General features: G+C 35.4%; 1 protein-coding gene across 1 annotated transcript; it reads left to right on the top strand.

The window, feature by feature from the left end:
• Positions 1 to 15: 15 nt before the first annotated feature.
• LOC122027406 (serine/threonine-protein kinase STY13-like) lies at positions 16 to 13,071 on the top strand. The gene is made up of 7 exons (XM_042586355.1): positions 16 to 293; positions 369 to 596; positions 717 to 849; positions 961 to 1,156; positions 11,956 to 12,080; positions 12,177 to 12,335; positions 12,402 to 13,071. Exons 2-7 carry the CDS (start codon positions 487 to 489, stop codon positions 12,864 to 12,866), a joined length of 1,188 nt encoding a protein of 395 aa, XP_042442289.1. The 5' UTR covers positions 16 to 293; positions 369 to 486; the 3' UTR covers positions 12,867 to 13,071.
• Positions 13,072 to 21,312: the final 8,241 nt, after the last annotated feature.

Genomic DNA, 21,312 nt, shown 5'->3' with positions numbered 1-21,312 from the left:
AGGTCCTCAAGGTCGAGGCAAAATGTCGAACTACAATATGGCATGATGCTACATGATTGTGCTTGTGCTGGTCGCGGTACCTCTTCTTCATCGACGTCGCCTCTCTACTACTTCTGCTCGAACAACTTATCCTCTCTTCCAACAGATGATTTCTTGAGGCCCTCCAAGTCTCCAACCTTCTCACGGTTTGCTTTCTGTTTGCCATTGCTAACACGCAAGAAGGGGCAGGTGATGAAGACGATTGACCTTAGCACTGGCATTTGGCTTTTGGATGTGGAGTAGGAAGTTTGGAGGTAACTTGGGCTCTTGTTCTTGTGATAAAAATTTGATTTTTTGCAGCTTATGAGTAATAGGTGTATTTTTGGAAGGCTGTGGAGTGATAAAATACGCGAAAAGCGGGGGGTTTTTGATGCGTCTACTGTCTCCACTATACTTTCGTGGTTCACTGTGAAGACAAATACTAGATACGATCAATTTTCTGCTGAGATGGACTCTAATGACGGGTTTCTGGATCCCAAGTGGCTTATTGATCCCAAGTTGCTCTTTGTCGGCTCAAAGATTGGGGAGGGTGCCTATGCTAAAGTGTATTCGGGGAAGTGAGTTTGTTTGTTCTAAACTAATTGTTCACGGCGTCCTTGAAATGCTCTAGAACACTTTCTTGTGTATCTCCACTTTTTTCTGTTTTGTGATGGGCGCTTGGCTGTTCTTGGCTGCAGGTATAAGAATCAAGATGTTGCTGTTAAGATTTTGCACAATGAATATAACCCTGAGGATATGGAGAAGAAAGAGGCAATGTTCATGAGGGAGGTGACTGCACTCGTACAAGTTCAGCATAATAATCTTGTTAAGGTTCATTCTGGTGATGTTTTTCTACTTCCAATTTTTTCCTTTTCTTTCACTGGATTGCGGGATATATTGGTTGATCATGGTATTTGGCATTTGATTTCATGCCAATTGCAGTTTGTTGGAGCTTTGAAGGAGCCTGTGATGGTAGTGGTTACAGAGCTTCTGGGTGGGGGCTCTCTGCGAAAATACCTGAGGAACATGAGGCCGAGGAGCTTGGAGCCTGTTGTTGTAGTTGGCTTTGCAGTAGATATAGCTAAGGCTGTGGAGTGTCTTCATTCTCATGGAATAATTCACCGTGATCTGAAGCCTGGTACTACATTGGATGATTTCTTAGTGTTAGTGATATACATGCTTATTGATTTGATTCTTGCTGTTACTGCTTGTTATTTCTGCATATTATCTCGAATGCTACATCCACAAATTATCTGAAGCTTGATAGTGCTTGATCGTTGCGCAAGGCCATTTCACTAAAATTGTAACATTTCTTTCCATTGAGGTTTGGCTAATCACGAATCCAATACCCATTTCTATCTTATTGGAACTATAATCAAGTTGTTTGGATGGATGTTTGATATCTATTTTACTATTCATTTTTTAGTTTTTTTTCAGAAAAACAAATGGCTAAACATATTGAAACAGATGTACATGAATACGTTGATACAAGAATATTTGTTTCACAATTAATAATGGTTTAGTTATATTAGAATGTCGGTTTAGTTATATTATAATGTCTTGTCCTTGGTAATATGTCTCTTTGTTGTTGAAACAATGCTGATTAGAGGCACATATTTCAGCCTTTGTTTTGCTGAACTTGGAATACTGGTCAACACAGCAACGAATCTGAAACAATTTATTGAAAGGAAAGAAATGTCATAATTTTGAACTCTCAATAGATTAACTGAAAACAAAACCATAGAACATAGATTAATTGAAAACAAAACCATAGAACAGTGATTAACTGAAAACAAAACCATAGGTCCACATTCCTTTCAGAAATTGAACTACAGTTTCAGAGGCAAATGTCACTGAATGATACATGAATAAAAATACCTGATTTTATCAAGGCCTACATCCACAAGGACAAGGAGATAAATTGGTTAATGCCTACATCCACAAGGACTAGGATATAATTTCCAAAGGAGATTACAAAAAGATTACAAGGTTTTTGAGTATTCACCACCTATCGTTCAGCATCTGCACATCAGATCGACCAAGAATACAAAATAACCTTTTTATGATATGCAGTGTTCCAGCTCAGTTTGAGGTTTTCAGTCAACAAGAAAGCCTTAGCGAAGAATACATCTATCCTACATGATGATTCTAAACTGAGATGGATAATTTATTTTTAGGAAACATTAGAGTTTTCTTTAATAAACCTTTCCAAATAAATGTAGGCAAGACATGAGGTCACACTAAGGTTGACCTGTGTAACCTTGGAGATCATGAAGTGTATCATGAATTTATTATCATAAAAGGTATCCATAAAATCACAAACAGCACTTTTTTGAAGGGGTAGCTTAGTCAAAGTAGAGCTCCTTTTTTGCGCTTTTTTTCTTTGCTAAAGTTCTTGAAGGGCACTAAAATCTTGAGTGTTATGAAGAATTTCCAAAAAGATCTAAGGAAGCTCTGGGAAAAAATTGCTATAAGAAGCTACTCAAATGATTTGAGAGCTCCCTTTAGTAGGACATTGGAAATGAGCACCTCCAATACCCTTCAACACAACTCATTTCTTATTTGTCCTTGCTCTTTTGCTATGAATTAACCTGTGCTCACATTGTGACCCTTTGGGTACACATGGTTCCATCCAACAATGTTCAAATTAGCAGGTGTTTTTACTTACACTAGCCATTTATACTTATCTTTGTTGGAGGTGGTATTTTTTACCTTGAATATTTATGTAATGTGTGTACTAAAATGAATGCAGAACTTGATATTAGGTAGAAATTTCGATGAATCAAGTTCTTACCATTCTCTATGCAACTTGAAATCCTTAATCATACAAGTACCTAACCTTATTAAAATTTACATTTAACTACTTGAGCTCACCAACTGAATATTTAACAAGATGTGCAACCGTAAGGTACTCAAACAAGACAATCATATTTTTACTCAAACTAAACAAAATAATTATTAATAAGAAGGTTTATACGATCCAACTTAAGCAGGAATAAAATTGGTAGTACTAAATCTTACAATCAACTTGGTTAACAACTAACATTGACCGAGTACAACAACAACTAAGCATTATTCCACTATGTGGAAACAACTATATAGACTCTCTTATGCCATTGGGTTCTATCCCCGACTCTATCATCATCTATATTTAAATAAATTTTACCTTGTTTTACGTTGTTAACCAAGTCTTCTCCGATCTTCTTCTTTCTCATTTAATGTGTGTATTTGTCATAGTTTCACATCACTTAATCGAAGTATTTATTAGTCATTTAAGTATATGTCCGTACCATTTTAAATGTGTCTCTCAGAGTTTTCCTTTAATAGGCGCAACCTCGACTTTCTCTTTAATGTTCTCATTTCTTAACCTTTCTATCCTCATATATCCTCACATCCACCTTAACATCCTTATCTCTACGATTCTCATCTTCTGTTCATGTGATCGAATTATAGCTCAATATTCAACTTCATATAACCTAGCAGACCTAGTCGCCATTTTGTAGAACCTCTCTTTAAATTTTAAAGGTACTTTACGTTCACAAAGAACATCCAATGCTCTCTTCCATTTCAACAATCCTGCTTGTACTAAGATATCACTCTCAACCCCTCCATTTTTTTTTATAAAAATGGTGCTAAATATTTAAAGTTTTCAATTACAAGTAACTCATTATCTCCTAACTTAACAATCACCTACTACGTCTAATATTGCTAAATTTAAATTTTATATATTATGTCTTTACTTTATTAAGATAAAAACCTTTCACTTTTAGTTAACAACTAACACTAAGTACAAATTAAAAAAGAATATTTAAATATTTAAATATTATTCTATATGGACACTAAATACTCAACTTGTATAAATTTGAAATCACATAATACCCACAACTACTTGGATGGGTAAATATCAAATACTTGCTTTGCTTAGAAATGAGTATTTGAACTTAACTTAAATGGGACAACTATCATAGGTACCTGGGTAAAACCTATCTGATTTTCATCCCTAATCCTGGGATGTTAATTATAGTGCCATTGTCTTTATTCATACCACTATGCAACGCTAGAATTTCAATGAAGTTGATATATTATTTTGATAGGAGACTTGATACGTGCTATATCTAATGATGCAATGTTTCTCCCAAGTGGTTGAATTCAACTAAGTTATTTTAATGTGTTTAGCAAAGGATTTAAGTTAGCTTCATCAGCTTTTAATAAGTGCATCAAATGGGTGGAGATTTGGTATTGTACACATTGAGCTCATGGAACTCGTGACTTGACGTGGTTAAGGTATTATGGTTAACTCTGTAAGTGAGATAAATTATGCTTGCTGGCTTAGAGGTCTGCAATGAGGTGGACTTGGAAAAGAACAACAAAGGATGACTTGGAGCATCTGAGGGCCCAAAAATTCCTAGCGAAGCAGACTCTAGGATGAGAAGCATGAAGCAATTGTTGGTTTAATATCTCAATGACCTATAACAAGGTAAGTTCGTAGGTGATTGAAGAAGAAAAACATGGAGTCTATGAGGGATTGAAAATTTCTAGCAAGGTGTATTGTAGGATAGCTCAACTTTGTAAGTGAAAAACGACGGATGGTATTAAAGGAACTGAGGATATGATACAAAGTGAACTAGAGGGCAACATATAGCATCAACAAGGTTGAAGACCTGAAAGCTATGTGAGCTGTGAGAGATTACGAGTCATTGTAATTTGGGGTTCACACTTTTAAGCATGATCAAGACAATGTGTATCTTTAGATGTGACAAATGTGTATCTTTAGACGGGCGGGTTTGTCTACCTAATGGCTTGTAGGAAGCCTTCGACCAAGGAATAATAGGTTCTGAGTTATAGTCAGTGGTTCAACTCAATCTTGATCTTTCCAAAAAAAATTATAAGGGAGTAAGTCATGTGAAGTCAGGATCTCTGAACATATTCAATTGACTAAAAGTGAGCCTCATCAAATTGAAGTCTTTACTCAACTCAGGAGTTGACTGAATGCTAGGCTACTTGAAGTCTTGAGTAATTGTCTTATGTTCTAAGATAAATTGTCCAAAGAGTTAGCTACTGAATGACTAAGATTTTTTTCATTCGACTGAAGGTAGACAAAATAGGGTCATTATAGCCTATTCTATATAACATTAGAGATAGTTTGGCTCCATAAGGGTGCGTCAAAATAAGTATGATCTTGCTGCTACCAAGTGCTTAAGATGAATAATGTTCAAGGACTTGCAAATCTAATTCCTGTTGGATGTACGCCAATGGGAACATTTAATAAGTCTATTTGAATTGGTTCTGAATTAATGGAATCTCATCATCCATCTATAACGAATTGGTATGGTATATTCATACCATAACATATGAGCAGTAAGAACTAGAATTCTTATCGATATTGGAACTCATATGGAAGAAAATGGATTTATGGATGGAATCAAACATTTATTGGTACCATTTTCTATTGCACAATCTAGGCAAGGACATAAAGGACCAAAAGTTTTGATCTTAATCACGTGTAAAACTACAGTGGGATGATCTTGATAACAGCTAAATTAGATAGCAAGAATACATGACTTTATTGAAAAAATATAGTTTTAGAAGAGATCTTTAAGATTTAATTGGAAAGAACAAGATATTTGAGATTGAATGCTAACCATGGTTTGAAATCTCGTACTGTGCTAGGCGAAACGGCTGAAACGTATCGTTCCACTAGGCACCAAGGTTTAAAATCTCGAGCCGTGCTAGTTTCGGTGTTTGACCGGAAAGATACTATTCTAGCATCGTATTGATGCTCTGATGCATAGTGTTGGTAACAAATTAGAGGTTGAAGGAGGAAGGAGATGAAATAAAGAAAAGAGACATTGTCTATGTAGTGTTGTATAGTATCGAGTTTCAGTAATTTACCGGAATGATATGTTTCGATTGTTTCGCCCGGCATGATACAAGATTTAAAACCATGCTTAGCATAGACAATGTTTCCTTACTATGCTTCATCTCCTTCCTTCTTTAACTTCAATCTATTATCGGCACCATGCATCAAAACATCGACAGGATATCAAAACAATATCGTTCTAGTTAAAGACCAAAACATTGACATGGCTTGAGATTTTGAACTTGGATGCTAATTGCGAAATATCTAATTTATGAGAAATATTACATATTTGATTAGAAAGCACATTATTGCTAGGATCTTGGGTTTAAGTGCCATTTAGTATTAGGGGAAATCTTAAAAATTTTATAGGAAAGAACATGAATACATGTTGACTTACAATTGTCAACTCTTGATAGACGAAGATAATAGCATGGGGATATATACCCAACTCATGGCTTCAAGAGTGGATTGGTAATGATTAGTATGACCACAACTTCAGAACATATCATTTTAACCTTTGATTGATATATTGAGTTGGCACAAGAAAATATCAGTGTTGTTCATACCGATTAGTGGGATATATTTACCAAGATGAGGCTTGTCTTGGCTAGTACTATCAAAAACTAAGACAAGAAGATTCTCCTATGAGTTATTCCTCAATTTTGTTTGTTGGTCACAGAAAAGAGATATACTATATTAAGTGATGAAAAGAGAGGCAGTGCCAATTTGGAAATTAATAATAGTAAATAGGAGCTATGCTAGAATTGGAGAAATTGAGATGCATCTGTAACACATTCATGTTTGTTTCATGCAGTTGTGCTAGTTCAAGTTAAACTTTCGGTGATTATTCAAGATATATTTATAAACATGTGAAAAAAAATAGTTCTAATACCAAATACACACACACACACACACACACAGAGCAATATTTGATTTAGGTGTCGAAAGACTAATTAGCTAATGCTATCATACGATTCACGATGCTGATTTTTGATATTCCAAATAATCCTAAGTCATGTTGCTTATCATATTTTTGAAACTTGTTGCGTAATAATTTTAATTCAAGTGTTATTCTAATTGCTATAGGTTTATAGTTGTATATAACAAGCCAGGTGGGATCAATTATATAATTAAAAATCATGAGTTATTCTCAACATATTTTGAAATACGTTGAAGCATGTGAGTGTCATTATAAGACCAAATCAAAACCGTAGACTAAACCTTCAGTCTAAAATGAAATTTTAAACCTCCCAACTTTCATACAATTTAACCCAACATCAAAATAGTATTTCTTAATTTGTAGTTGATTTATTTAACTGCGACAATTTGGCTTGGCAGGTTAAGAAACAATCCACAATTAATATAGATATTTAATTTTAAATAGCATATGCAAGCGTGTGATCAAGTCATCCCATAATGTACATTATGTACATGAGCAAATGTGATTTAAAAAGATATTTACAAGTTTTCATCTTCTACATATCATATGAAATCAATCAATATAAGCAATTCGTTAAAAGTACATTATTCTCACCATATAATGAGAACCAATAATCACAACTTCCAATAGACACTTAGCACCCTATTGATCTCATATGAAAATTTACAAAAGTCATTAAATGGATACTCATGTCAAATACAATGACCTACATTTAAAGCCATCTAGGTTTACATAACAAACCATATATTTATTTGACATGTATTAAAAAGGGCAGCCCGGTGCACGAAGCTCCCACTATGCGGGGTCTCGGGGAAGGATCCATTGTACAGCCTTACTCTGTTTTTTGCAAGAGGCTGTTTCCAGGATTTGAACCCGTGACCTTTTGGTCACAAAACAACAACTTAACCGTTGTGCCAAGGTTCCCCTTCTTATTTGACATGCATTAAAAATTTAAAATTTCATGTCATGCCAAAGTTTTAGTCTCTAATTGAAATGGTACAATTTTGGTGTTACATCAAGCCAAGCCGACATTTTGCACATTCACAAGCAAGCCAAAGTAAATCCAAAAAAGTTTTAAAACTATAATATTCATCCCCATGGATTGTTTACTTCGGCATTTGTCTATATGAATTAAATCACTAGAATTAAAATTTCAGAGCATGCCAATATTACAAGCATCTCAACTATTGGTTACACATTGCTAATACCAAAATGAGAATTGTGCAAAAGATAAGATAAACTATCAATCCAGGCAAAATTTTAGTGCTTTGCCAAAACAATAAGGTTTCAACATTATATTGTGTCAATATTGGATATGCTTTGGTACACATCGAAACATGCCAAGATGATACAATACTCAACCGCATAGCTAGCATGAGAGACACAGTAGACTAGAGATCATCCGTCAAGTTCAGTATCAAATTTTAGTAATTTACCTAAATTGTACATTTTGATCATGTCACTTAGCACGACATGAAATTTCAAACCATGCATTGAACTTAAATCATATTGAACTATGGAATCAAATCAATATCCAACTTCGTCATTCTTAATTTTTGTATAGAATCTACCAAACTAATTTCTTGACATGAACCAAAGGGGCATCAACCAGCACAACAATACCTAATAAGGAAAGGGAGGGTGACACTACAATAGGTGTGAGGGGTTGCAATGAGAATGTGGACAAGGGATTGAGGGGCTAGGGTCAATTTACGATCTGAAGTTTGATAACTTACTAGACAATACAATCGCTTCTAAAACTACGAAATCAACTAATTGGAAGCATCTAAATGCTCCCTCTTTAGCCACATAAACAAATGCATAGGCAAACTTTAAAGGGGGCTGCTTAACTACCATATGTAATTGCATATAACATACGTACTCGGGCTTCCTGCCACCATATAACATACGTACTCGATGAAGTTTAAAAGCCTTATTTCATTATTTTAAACAAAACAAAATTGATTTTAAACCTTAATCTACCTTATTTAGTAGTTTGTAACTTTGTAGTGCTAACTTATTAGGTATCTTAAAAGTAGTAAATGCATTAGATATCGACATAATATTTTAGTAGTTTAATATTGACAACATATGCCTCCAGATATACTTTAATAGTTATTTTATAGATGGTAAGTTAGTTAATTTTGGCTATATGTAACTAATTGGACTACGGTTTATCATTGTCGATCATGACTATTATTATATGTATATTATTGACGTGGTTGGAGGCTCTCTTACCATTTTTTTCCTTTTATATGCTCTTGTGCAGTGTAGCATACATATGCTATGTGATTGGTTGACAGCGTACTGCCAACATATGCCTTTTAAATTTTATACATTTTTAACTTTTAGATATCCTATAAAATTGCATTGTCTTTGTATTGCTGGTTTGCTCACTGATTTTTTGAATCATTTACTTATAGACATCCTATGAAATCTCATTGGTTTTCATATTTCATATCACTAGCTGGCTCATCAGTTTGAGTTGGGTGTTTTCACCAGTTTTATTAGATTTTATGCACATTTGGACCACCTGTTCTCCTAGCTTGGTAATTCTCACCGGTGCAGTCTGGTTTTTATAATTATGTCATGGAATTTGTGCTTATATGGTCTTTAGTTCAAGGAATTTGAATTTTATGTAAGTACGCATTGGCAATACAGAATTATAAAAGGAAAAGATACATAGGAATCACAGAATTTTTTGAATAGGAATGCTCTATTGAGTGTTGTTATTTTAGTTTCGTAATCACTCATTTGGGTTATTAAGGTTTCTGTTATGAAGCCGCAAGTGCACGGTTATATTATCAGTAATAAAAATATCGATCCCACAGGGACTGTTGATTAATTACTAGTTAACTTCGCACAACGAATTATCCAGACAATCGGAAGGTCGTTCACAAACGCAAGAGAGAGAGAGAGCGAGAAGGGAAGAAGAGAGAGAGATTGAGAGAAGAGAGAGGAAAAGAGAGATTAGAGAGAGAGGAGCGTAGATGAATGAAGGATGATAGATTCTAGAATTTCGGTTTCATTATGATGCTAGTTAATGTCCCTATGTATTGTTCATCTACCTAATTTCATGCTTATACTCGTGTAGGGCTTCTAACTAGAGTTGGGTGCAACCCCGCGAAAGTCGTACTGGAAAGTTCACTCGAGTCCTAACGTCATTAAGTAAAGAAGCAACTCTAGAAAGTCTAGTTAAAAGATTACCCTCTATCACATCCCCGGTCATACATTCCTAGAGTTATCTAATGTACTTCCTAACGGCAGCACTAGAGTATCAACTCTAATTAGAATGCCCTAATAAGGATTAGTCCCTATGTTAAGATCTTTTGACTCTAGAAAGTGGGTACGTATCGATACCCTCTGTCACTAAGGGCATATATGTCCAGTTGAATTGGTATCCTCTGTCATTGAGGATCCCCCGGTTATCCAGTCTAGTAGCAACCTTTAACATAGAGACAAATCCCTTACATCTACATGAATTGACCTCACACATATTTCGTCAAACACATACAAGGCACAACACACATATAACATGATATAAACACATCATTGCATAGGAAAATGTTCAAATACATAGTCATATATCACAACTACTTCCTACATCCTAGATCTAGAGAATCTACTCCATAGCAAGGGATTACAATCCAATGACGAATAAAGAAGCAAACTATAACTCGATATATGTAGATAAAGAGAAGAGAATGCTTATCCTTGAAGCGTGGCGTCCTTGGAGGCGTTCCCTTGCTCCGAAGGTGGATGAATCGGTGCAGATCGGCGAGGATGAAGCCTAGGGCTCCCTCAAGGGGGAGAACCCTTCCCCAAAATCTAAAGATGAGTGAAAAAGGCAAGAAAACCCCCTTTTATAGTTGTAGACACGACCCTTGCTTGGGTCGTGACGCGGCCGTGTGAATCCACACGGCCATGTGCTACCTTGCCTCTGCTTCGGTGGCACGGCCATGTGGATTCCACACGGTCGTGTGGATTGACACGTGTGTCAAGGCAGTGTGGACTTTGTAGATCATTTTAGCACATCTTAACGTGGTATTCTCGAGTTGAAGTCATTAGCAAAGTTGTAGATCTTGAAGTTAGTTACAATTTGGTATAAAGAATAGCCCAAAACTCCAACCGAACGAAAAGTTATGGCCGATTTACTTTTGGTCTGCAGTGCTGAAAATGACACGGTCGTGTGGAATTCACACAGCCAGGCCGTGTGGAATCCACACAGCCAGGCCGTGTGGAATCCACACAGCCAGGCCGTGTGGGTATTGGTTTGTGCCATATTTTTACACGTCCATGTCTCATAAGCACGGCCCGGGCATTTTGGGAAACTCTAGACTCTATTTAAGCTCTGTTTTGCTCCAAATCGCGTCCTATCAATCAAAATAAGCAAAAAGTAGATCTCCGAACAAAAGGAGTGGAAATATAACATCATAATGAAATAGGGTGCAATAAACATAGATTATGCTCATGAAATACAAGTAGATGTGCGTCAAAACATGTATAAAAGTATATATAATCTACGCACATCAGTTTCATTATATTTTCAGAAACACAAATGTTTGTTCTTTTAGAAGGTTTTTAATGCTCATATGGCCATTGCATTCCACCACCTATAGTAGGCACTTCCCACCCGTGGGAGTGAAAATAAGATACTTTCATGAATTTCATTGTGATCTCATGAGTTTCTGCATAAAGCTTATGATGTTGGTTAGTTCTTATATAATGGGGTCAAAACAAGTAAGCTAGTTTAAATAAGTAATCTGAATGTACTGTCAATCGATGAAATCTTATATGGAATATTATGAAGGGTCAAGATTATTTGAAGTAATCTCCACGGGTTACCATAGGTGTAAACCCACTAGATATTTGCCACTGGGAAAGAAATAAACTACAAGCTACTTTTTGTCACATATGACCAACTTACTGAAGTTTGTTTAAGATTTCTTGGTTGTTTTGCATCATTACTGAAATGATTGCAAATAACTTCCTTTCAATTTCTACTGGTAACTAAAATCATTCTTCATGCTTTCAACTTCTTGTTCTTAGATTCTTCATGACCTCCCTTTCATATATTCATTCTAGTTTTATCATGCATTATATCATGACGACATTTTGATCCTTGTTTCTGTTGCAGAAAACTTGCTATTAACTACAGATCTGAGAACTGTGAAACTAGTGGACCTTGGTCTGGCAAGAGAGGAAACAGAAACAGAGATGATGACTGCTGAAACTGGGACATATCGTTGGATGGCTCCAGAGGTCTTCTTAATGCTTTTTTTTTTTTTTTTGACAATTCACTAGCTTGCAGTTGAATCTTTGTTATCATTTGGTTGCTCATCTTTTCTCCTTTTATAGTTATGCAATAATGTCACGTTAAAGCGTGGGCAAAAGAAGCATTATGATCACAAGGTGGATGTATACAGCTTTGGACTGGTGTTATGGGAGATGCTTCATAATCAGCTTCCATTTCAAGGGATGTCTAACCTGCAAGCTGCCTTTGCAGCTGCTTTCAAGGTAGTCTCACTGTGCTTTGCTTGTGGTCTCTGATGAAGTGATGACTTTATGCTTTTCCATATTTAGAATGCCAGGCCCAGTACAGATGACCTCCCCGAAGAACTGGCTTTGATCTTAACTTCTTGTTGGATGGAGGATCCAAATGCAAGACCCAACTTCACCCAGATTGTGCAGATGCTTCAGCAATATTTATCCATTATTTCACCACCTGAACAAGTGTTTCCTAACCCAGACATGACTTCTCAAAACTTTGTTTTGTCACCTGAATCTCCCGGAACGAGTATTAACCAGTCCTCCGAATCGCTGGATGATTTGCCTGTTGATATGGTCAAAAAACCAGTTCCACTGGGATGCTTCCACGGTTTCAACCGAATCAAATTGTCCTCAGATTCCTGGCGTAAATGGTTGACCCAACCCAGCCGATCTGATTCCACCAACAATAATACGAGCATGAAAGGAACAACAGAGAACATACAAAGAGGATTCTTTTCCCGCTTCAGCCACTGCCATGGTAGTCACTCAAAGAGATGACAAAAGCACTACAATGCGCCGACTGCTGGGAATAACCAAGAGAAATTTCAGGTGCTTTACAAGTAAATTTCCTTTTTATATTTCTTGTTAATCAGAAAAGCAGCAGTTCATGATAACAGTGAAAGAAACTCATATTGAGGAAATATAGAAAATGCCTATTGTACTTGTCTTTTAAATGCTATCTATTTCATTGTTACAACTTAATTCTGGTAGATTGAGGTTATTAAATTTATGGTAACAGCACATTACTGTCAAACAAAAGTTGAGTTGATTATATCCCTAATATCAAATGTAACATTTGATATCAGCAGTTCAGGATGACATAATAATTGCAAGCCTTTCTTGCAAAGCTCATTCAGATACCAGAAATCTAGTCTTCTTTTTTCCCTGCAGAAAAGAAGAAAGCAGGATTCAATAGTTGTTGCATTTCTTATATTATGTTTTCTAATCATGGAACCCTACTTAATATTTGTTTGGTAAATTTAATAAGGCCATGATGCAAGAGCACTAGCCTTCCAACTCATTGTACTTTCTTTGGTAACCAAACTGCAAGCCCTGCATTATGAGCAAAGCTATAAAGTATAGTCATATTGTTGATCATATATATATATATATATACAAAGATGATTATAAATCTATCAGTGAGATGAAAGACTCGGGCTGGGCTGAAAAAAATAGAAATGAAAGAAAGGAGTCCCTTGGTGGAAATCTAATATCATATCTCCCCAAGTAGATGAACATACCTTAATATTTATAAACAGTAGAATAAGAGAAACATATGGAGATTATAGCCATGATTTGATCATTAATTATAAGTGTCTCTATTAATGTCAATTGTTCAACCACAGCAGTCACTATCTTCATAAATTGTGAATGTGGGTCATGTTAGTTGGTAATCAATAATTGCTTGTATTGGAAACATCATAATGACTCAACTCAAAAGGTCAGAATGACTCAATTCGGAAGGTCAGACTCGAGAGCTCGGTCGGTATGACTCATTTTGGAAGGTCAGACTCGAGAGCTCGGTCAGAATGACTCAGCTCGAGAGATAGAATAGAGAGCTTAGACTGAAGAGCTTGGAATGACTCCACTTAGGAGGTCAACCTCTGATACTACCAGCAGATAACGAGATCATATAGGTATGATGTACTGATCTGAAAGATAACTACTCAAGGTATTTATCTAAATTACCATCCTTGTACAACTGCACTATATAATTGAATGATTGCACTTTGTTATATTAAACTATGACATCTATTTATTATTGACAAAAAAATATTGAAATAAATAAATTGTAACATCGAATGATGTGGTTCACCTAACATAGAAAAAAATGTATTAAAAAAAGTGCAGCACTAGATATGCAGAGAACTATGACACCTTAACTTTCCAGCAAGTAGCATTGATGGAATGGAGAATCATGACCCACTTGTGCTTTAAGATAAGTGTATACCTAAATGATTAAGTGCTGTGATTTAGTCTGTCCCCATGACTAAATGCATAGGAAATGGACATGAGCTCCCGGGACTTAATGTGATGGTAAGAGATAAGATGAGTTCGTATAATCGTATGTAACGAGTGTTTGATTTTTATGAAGGATTGTGATGTTTGAACCATTCGTGATGTTAGATTGTCTCTCAGAATTCATATGTGTTTTTTAAATTTATTCTGATAAGCAGTTAGAAATTTTTACATGATTAAATTAGTCTCTTTAAGATTAGTCCATTCTTAGAATTGGATATTTGAATTGATAAAACTTTGATTCTGTGCTTTTAATTAAATCTTTTAATACAGAAGAAAAAAAAATCGATTCATATGCTCTATTTGATCTAGACTTGTGCTCTGAGGTCAAAATATTTATGGAAAATGCCCAGTAATGAGGCATTTTTTAATGAAAAAAATAATGATACATTTTTCGATAAAAACAAATTATGATTATTCAGGAAAAAATATTATGCCGATCGATCTCAACCATCGTGATTTGTTAAATATCCCTGAAACAGAATATTCTTTAAAAAAACTATTGGGCAGGTAATACCGATTTTAAAACGACTGGTACTATAAAAGTTTTCTACTAACTTACTAACTTAAGATGTTCACGGTGAATGTTCTACAAGTTTAGTATCATATGATTACATGTCCCATTTAGAAAAAAAAAAATCTTATAAATATATTATAATTAGTGATCAAATTATGGATACTCGACAACTTGACGCCTTCTGTTACACTATAAGTCGTAGCCTTTGGGGTAATAAATTCTTATCGTAATAAAAGATGATTACGCTCATCCCAGGTGCCCCTAATAGTTCGTCTATAGATTACATAAAAAGAGGTAAATTACAGATAAACTTATTATTAGGAAATAATTATTATAAGTAAATAATTATTTAATTTCTAGTTATTAGGAAATAATTATTATTAGAAAATAGTTATTTGTTTCCTAGTTATTAAGGAATAATTATTATTAGGAAATAATTATTATTTTCCTAATTTATGTATTTTTCTATTTTCACTTATAATGGTATTTATATATACTATATGTTATCATTAATAATATGTGTGAATTCTATCGTCAATATGGTATCAGAGTTCTAAGCTTAACAACAACCTTTTTTTTTTTCTTCTCTTTCTTTCTTTTCTCCACAATACCTACCAGCCGCCTTCTGCAATGGCTGCTGCCGACGACATCACCCGCCAGCTATCTCTCACAAATACTCTTGATTATCCTACCTCTCTTGTGGTTTTCAACGTCAATGCTCAGGCATCGTTGAAACTCACCACCTCCAATTATTCTACCTGGCGCTTGCAGTTTACGTCTCTTCTATTCGGATATAACTTACTGGGTTTTGTTGATAGCTCACGTCCCTGCCCCCCTGCGCAGATAATGCTTACATATGCTATGCTCCCTCAGGCGAATCCTGATCATATTCTTTGGCTCCACCAGGATCAACTTCTCCTCAACGCTATTATAGGTTCAATGTCTCCTACTCTTGTGCAATTTATTTCTTCATCAACTTCATCTAGAGACGCATGGCAGACGCTGGAGAGAACCTACGCCGTTCCCTCACGTGGCAGGATTATGACTCATCGTCAAAATCTTGCCAGCCCTCAACAGGGTAACGGTCTATCACTGATTATATGTAGGGCATCAAAAGAAATATTGACACTCTTACGCTTATAAATGTCAAAGTTGACTTTGATAAGCTCTCTATTCGTGTCCTGAATGGTCTTAGCCAAGATTACTACAATATCTCACATGCTCTGCAAGTTCGTGACGTCCCTATTACCTTTGATGAGTTATTCGAGCAACTCCTCAGCTATGAAGCCCAGTTAAAAGTCTCAACACTATCTCCATCTTCGATGTCAGTGATTGCTCTTGTGGCTCTAACAAGGAATTCTCGTAATTGGTATTCAAACTATCGTGGTAGTCGCCAGCAGGTTCCGCCTATATCCCATCAGTCATGCATGTCTACTCCTGGGCTATATGCGCGTCCTCCTGCACATCCAGCTGTGTCCAGTCTCAATCGTTATCTTGGGCGCTGTCATATTTATGGTGTCCAAGGTCACTCTACTCGCTAGTGCGGTCATATGACTGCCTCGATGCTTGCTCTGCTTCTGCTGGCTCCTCCACGTGCTTTGCGTCCCACGTATAGTGCGCTGTTTGCATACACTGCAGTTCATTATACACCTTCGTCTGATTCTCGAGAATGTGTTGTTGACTCTAGCGCCTCTCATCATGTCACCACTGATCTCGCTACTCTCTCGTTGCATGAGCCTTATATTTGATCTAGACTTGTGCTCTGAGGTCAAAATATTTATGGAAAATGCCCAGTAATGAGGCGTTTTTTAATAAAATAAATAATGATACATTTTTCGATAAAAACAAATTATGATTATTCAGGAAAAAAATATTATGCCGATCGATCTCAACCATCGTGAGTTGTTAAATATCCCTAAAACAGAATTATTCTTAAAAAACTATTGGGCAGTAGACCTGACCACGGTTCGGAACCGACGGTTCGACGGTTCGGAACCGCCGGTTCAACGGTTCCAGGCAGGTCGACCCTTAACCTTAACCGCCCAAGACGGTTACGGTTCACGGTTCAGAACCGCCGGTTCACGGTTCGGTTCACGGTTCGTCACGGTTCAAGATTAATATGTTAAAAAAAATTAAAAATTAAAAATTAGAAATTAAAATTTATTAAAAAAGGGCTTGCACTTATTTAAGTTGCCTACGTATCCCTTTAGGGGAATCAAAGCCCACGTAGTTCTTTTACATTTTTATCCTTTTACATTTTCATTCACTTCCATTTCCTGTTCCTGTTGTATTTGTTCCTTCAGTATCAAAATCTTCAACTTCGTCATCTGAAAGTTGCATTCCTTGGATTCTTTTCTCCGCTCTGGTCCAATCGTCCAGTAATGCTTGGGCTTCCAATGAGTCGGGAGACAAAGTTGATCGTCGTTCATCTAATATGTTGCCGCCGGCACTGAACGTCTGCTCCACAGCAACAGTTGACACTGGACAAGCTAAAATTTCTTTTGCGATTACGGAGAGAACGGAAAAGCTTTGAGCCTTCTGTGACCACCACTTTAAGATATCGAAGTTTTCGCTATCTACTTCATTAAAATCAAAAGAAGTCGTAAAATAATTCTCAAGTTCCTGTGTGGAACTTGAGGATCCCCGTGGACGTTTTGTCCGTTCTTTTAATAAGAGTTGTGCTTTTGTAAGTTTTAAATTACTACTAGTAGTTTGTTGAATTTCAGAAATATTAATTTGTGTTCCATATTTTGCATAATATTGATTATAAATATCATATAAATAAATTCTAACATTATATATAATATTAGCTGAATCAGGGGAAGAAGAATCTTTAATTGGAATTAAAGCATCATAATATAAAGTTAACATTTCTTGTAAAACTTCTAATTTAAATCTAGGATCTAAAGCAAATGCAATTAAATAAATTTCAGGAATTAAATAAAAATATTTTTCCCATTTAGTTTTCATAGCTAAGATGCAAGGAGATAAAGATTCATTATTAATATGTTCATTTAAAACTAATACTATATTAGAAAAATTTTCTAAAACTAATTGAGCAAAGGATAATAAACACCGGAAAGTTGTTCGGTTGCATCATTAAATACTTTTAAAATTTCACAAATACTACTACAAATATTCCATTGTTGTGAAAATAAATATATATTAGTATTAGTGTTTTGTGCAAAAAATGAACATAATAATTCTTTATATTGAAATGAATCTTGTAATAATTGGTATGTTGAATTCCAACGTGTTGGTACATCACGTGGAAATTTTTTAGGTCTCATTCCATTAATTTTACAAAACCTACCCCATTGTTTCATTATAGATGGATGAGACCATAAATAAGAAATTGCAATTCTAATTGGTTTAATATAACTTTCTAAAATTTTTAAACCATCTTGAACATATAAATTTAAAACATGGCAAACACAACGAATATGAAAAAATAAACCTCCAATAATAGGTTGACAAACAAATTTTAGATCATCTATACAAGCGGTATTAGAACTAGCATTATCTAATGATATTGAAAATATTTTATGAATTAAACCATATTCTTCTAAAATTAAACATAATAATTGTGCGATATTATGAGCATTATGTGATTCATCAAAAACTCTATAAGCTAATAATCTTTTTTGGAGGTTCCAAGAGTTATCGATCCAATGGCAAGTCACACCCATATACGAATGTGTTTGCCAATAATCACTCCAAATATCGGAAGATAAAGAAACTTTATTATCTAATTTACTAAATTCATAAATTAAATTATTTTTTCCTTGTTTTACTAATTTTTTAATTGTACGAGTAAGTGTAGTCCTAGGAACACGTTTAGCACATGGATTAAGAGATTCTTTACAAAAATCTTCAAATGTGCATTTAGATCCAAAACTAAAAGAAAGATGTTCTACGGAAACAAATTTAGCTAATGATTCTCTTAATTTATTATCTGAATATAAAAATAAACCGGAATCGGTACTACCGCTAGTTGAAGAAAATCTTGATAATTGTGTTTGAGAACGGTCGAGTCCATATTCCGTCGGGTGCTTCGTTTCTACATGTCGTTTCAACGACCCATAGCCGCCGCCGGCTTGGAATTTGTAGGAAGCATTGCAGTGCTTACATTTTGCACGCATTTCTCCCGACGGAAGAGTGACCTTCTCAAAATGTTTAGTAAAAATAGAAGACTTTAGAGGAGGAAGTTCCCGAACCTTAGAAGTAATTGCATCGGTACTTCCTTGTGTGTCGGGTGTCGGATTCGGAAGATGCTCGATCTCATCATCGGTGGATTGAATGTTGGGGTCCTCCTCCCGCGGATTCATTATTTGCTTTCCCTTCCGAGCTCGAGATGATGCACCTCCGCGGCCTCCTTCCATTGTAATTGAAAATTGAAAACGAAAGCGTGTAGAGATTAGAGAATACGAAAATGAGATTAAGAGTAGAGAAGATGTGTGTGAAAAATGATGAAATAAGCTCTCTATTTATAGAGTTTTGATAGTAACGGACACTAAATCATAGCCATTGATCAAAAAACGGTCAAATGATCCTAACCGTTGAAAAAAAATACCTAAAAAACCCTCCCAACGGCTACGAACCGCCGGTTAACCGGCGGTTCAAGCCTCTTAAAAAAAAAAAATTTTGTTTGCGGCTGAACCGCCGGTTCAACCCGCCGGTTAACCGCCGGGCCGGTTCCGGTTCGACTCGGCGAACCGGGTCAATGGGCAACCGGCCCGTTGACCCGGTTACGGGCCCGGGCCGGGTCCGGGCCAGACCCGGCCCGGGGTCGGGTCTATTGGGCAGGTACCACCGAATTTAAAACGACTGGTACTATAAAAGTTTTCTACTAACTTAAAATAAATTGAAAAATGTTCACGTTGAATGTTCTAAAGTGTAGTATCATATGATTATATGTCCGAAAAAAAAATTCTTATAAATATATCATAAATAAGATCAAATTGTGGATATCAGACAACTTGACACCTTCTGTTACACCGTAAGTCGTAGCCCCCGAGGCAATAGATTCTTATCGTAATAAAAGATGATTACGCTCATCCCAAGTGTCCCTCATAGTCCGTCTACCTATTATATAAAAAGAGTAAATTACAGATCAACTTATTATTAGGAAATAATTATTATAAGTAAATAGTTATTTGTTTCTTAGTTATTAGGGAATAATTACTATTAGAAAATAGTTATTTGTTTCCTAGTTATTAGGGAATAATTATTATTAGAAAATAGTTATTTGTTTTCTAGTTATTTGGGAATAATTATTATTAAGAAATACTTATTGTTTTCCTAATTTATGTATTTCCCTATTTTCACTTGTAATGGTATTTATATATATCATATGCTATCATTAATAATATGTGTGAATTCTATCGTCAATATGGTAAAACTCTAAAAATATTAGAGAAAGTTTTCTCTAAAATTAAAATCTTCCTTCTAATCTACAAATAAGGAAAGATATCAAATCTTTTCTTAATCTTTTGTAGAAACTATAAAAGGAAAGATTTAATTTTAAAACTCTCTTTTAAATCATGAGGATGGTTACAAAAAGGGAAAGTTTTATAAAAAATTAAAATATTTCTTTTAACTATAAATAAGGAAATATATCAAATCTTTCACTTAATCTTTTGTAGAAAACTATAAAAAGAAAGATTTAAAATTTAAACTCTCTTTTAAAACCATAGCTTCCACATAAGAAAAGATTTTAAAAAATAAAATCCTTTTATTTTAATGTGGCTGGCCACACCAAGCTTAGGTTCAAGCTAGGGCCGGCCACCTAATGAAACCAACTCACCTTGGTTTGGCAGGCCCTAGCTTGGGCTCCAAGCTAGGCTTGGCCGGCCACCTTAAGGTGGGTAAGAAGGTGGGTATGAGTGAGTATAATATTTTATAAATAAGAGGTTACGATATGGACCGAGAGGAGGAATTGGTTTTGGTCTCCCGATGAAATTAAGCTTCCCGTGTTCGCCCTGAACACCCAACTTAATTTCATCAATAATAATTCTTACCACTAAAGAATTATTATTGAACTACCGCATAAATCTCAAATTATATTTTGGGCTCCTTTTTATCATGAGTGTGTTAGTCTCCCTGTGTTTAAGATATAGAATGTCCACTAATTAAATGAGTTACTAACAACTCACTTAATTAATATCTAGCTCCAAGAGTAGTACCACTCAACCTTATCGTCATGTTGGACTAAGTCCACCTGCAGGGTTTACATGACAATCCTTATGAACTCCTCTTGGGGACATCATCAACCTAGATTACTAGGACACAGTTTCCTTCTATAATTAACAACACACACTATAAATAATATCATTTCCCAACTTATCGGACCTATTGATTTATCGAACTAAATCGCACCCTTTGATAAGTCAAAGAAATAAATACTAA

Source organism: Zingiber officinale, chromosome 10A, assembly GCF_018446385.1.
Source record: "Zingiber officinale cultivar Zhangliang chromosome 10A, Zo_v1.1, whole genome shotgun sequence".
Lineage (NCBI taxonomy): Eukaryota > Viridiplantae > Streptophyta > Magnoliopsida > Zingiberales > Zingiberaceae > Zingiber > Zingiber officinale.
This window is presented reverse-complemented; position numbering and strand designations above follow the sequence as displayed.

Excerpts from the sequence above, each read along its gene's own strand:
- LOC122027406 (XM_042586355.1), top strand. The coding sequence starts at position 487 with ATGGACTCTAATGACGGGTTTCTGGATCCCAAGTGGCTTATTGATCCC. Across the intron at positions 597-716 it reads GCTAAAGTGTATTCGGGGAA|GTATAAGAATCAAGATGTTG; the intron begins GTGAGTTTGTTT and ends TCTTGGCTGCAG. Across the intron at positions 1,157-11,955 it reads TCACCGTGATCTGAAGCCTG|AAAACTTGCTATTAACTACA; the intron begins GTACTACATTGG and ends TTTCTGTTGCAG.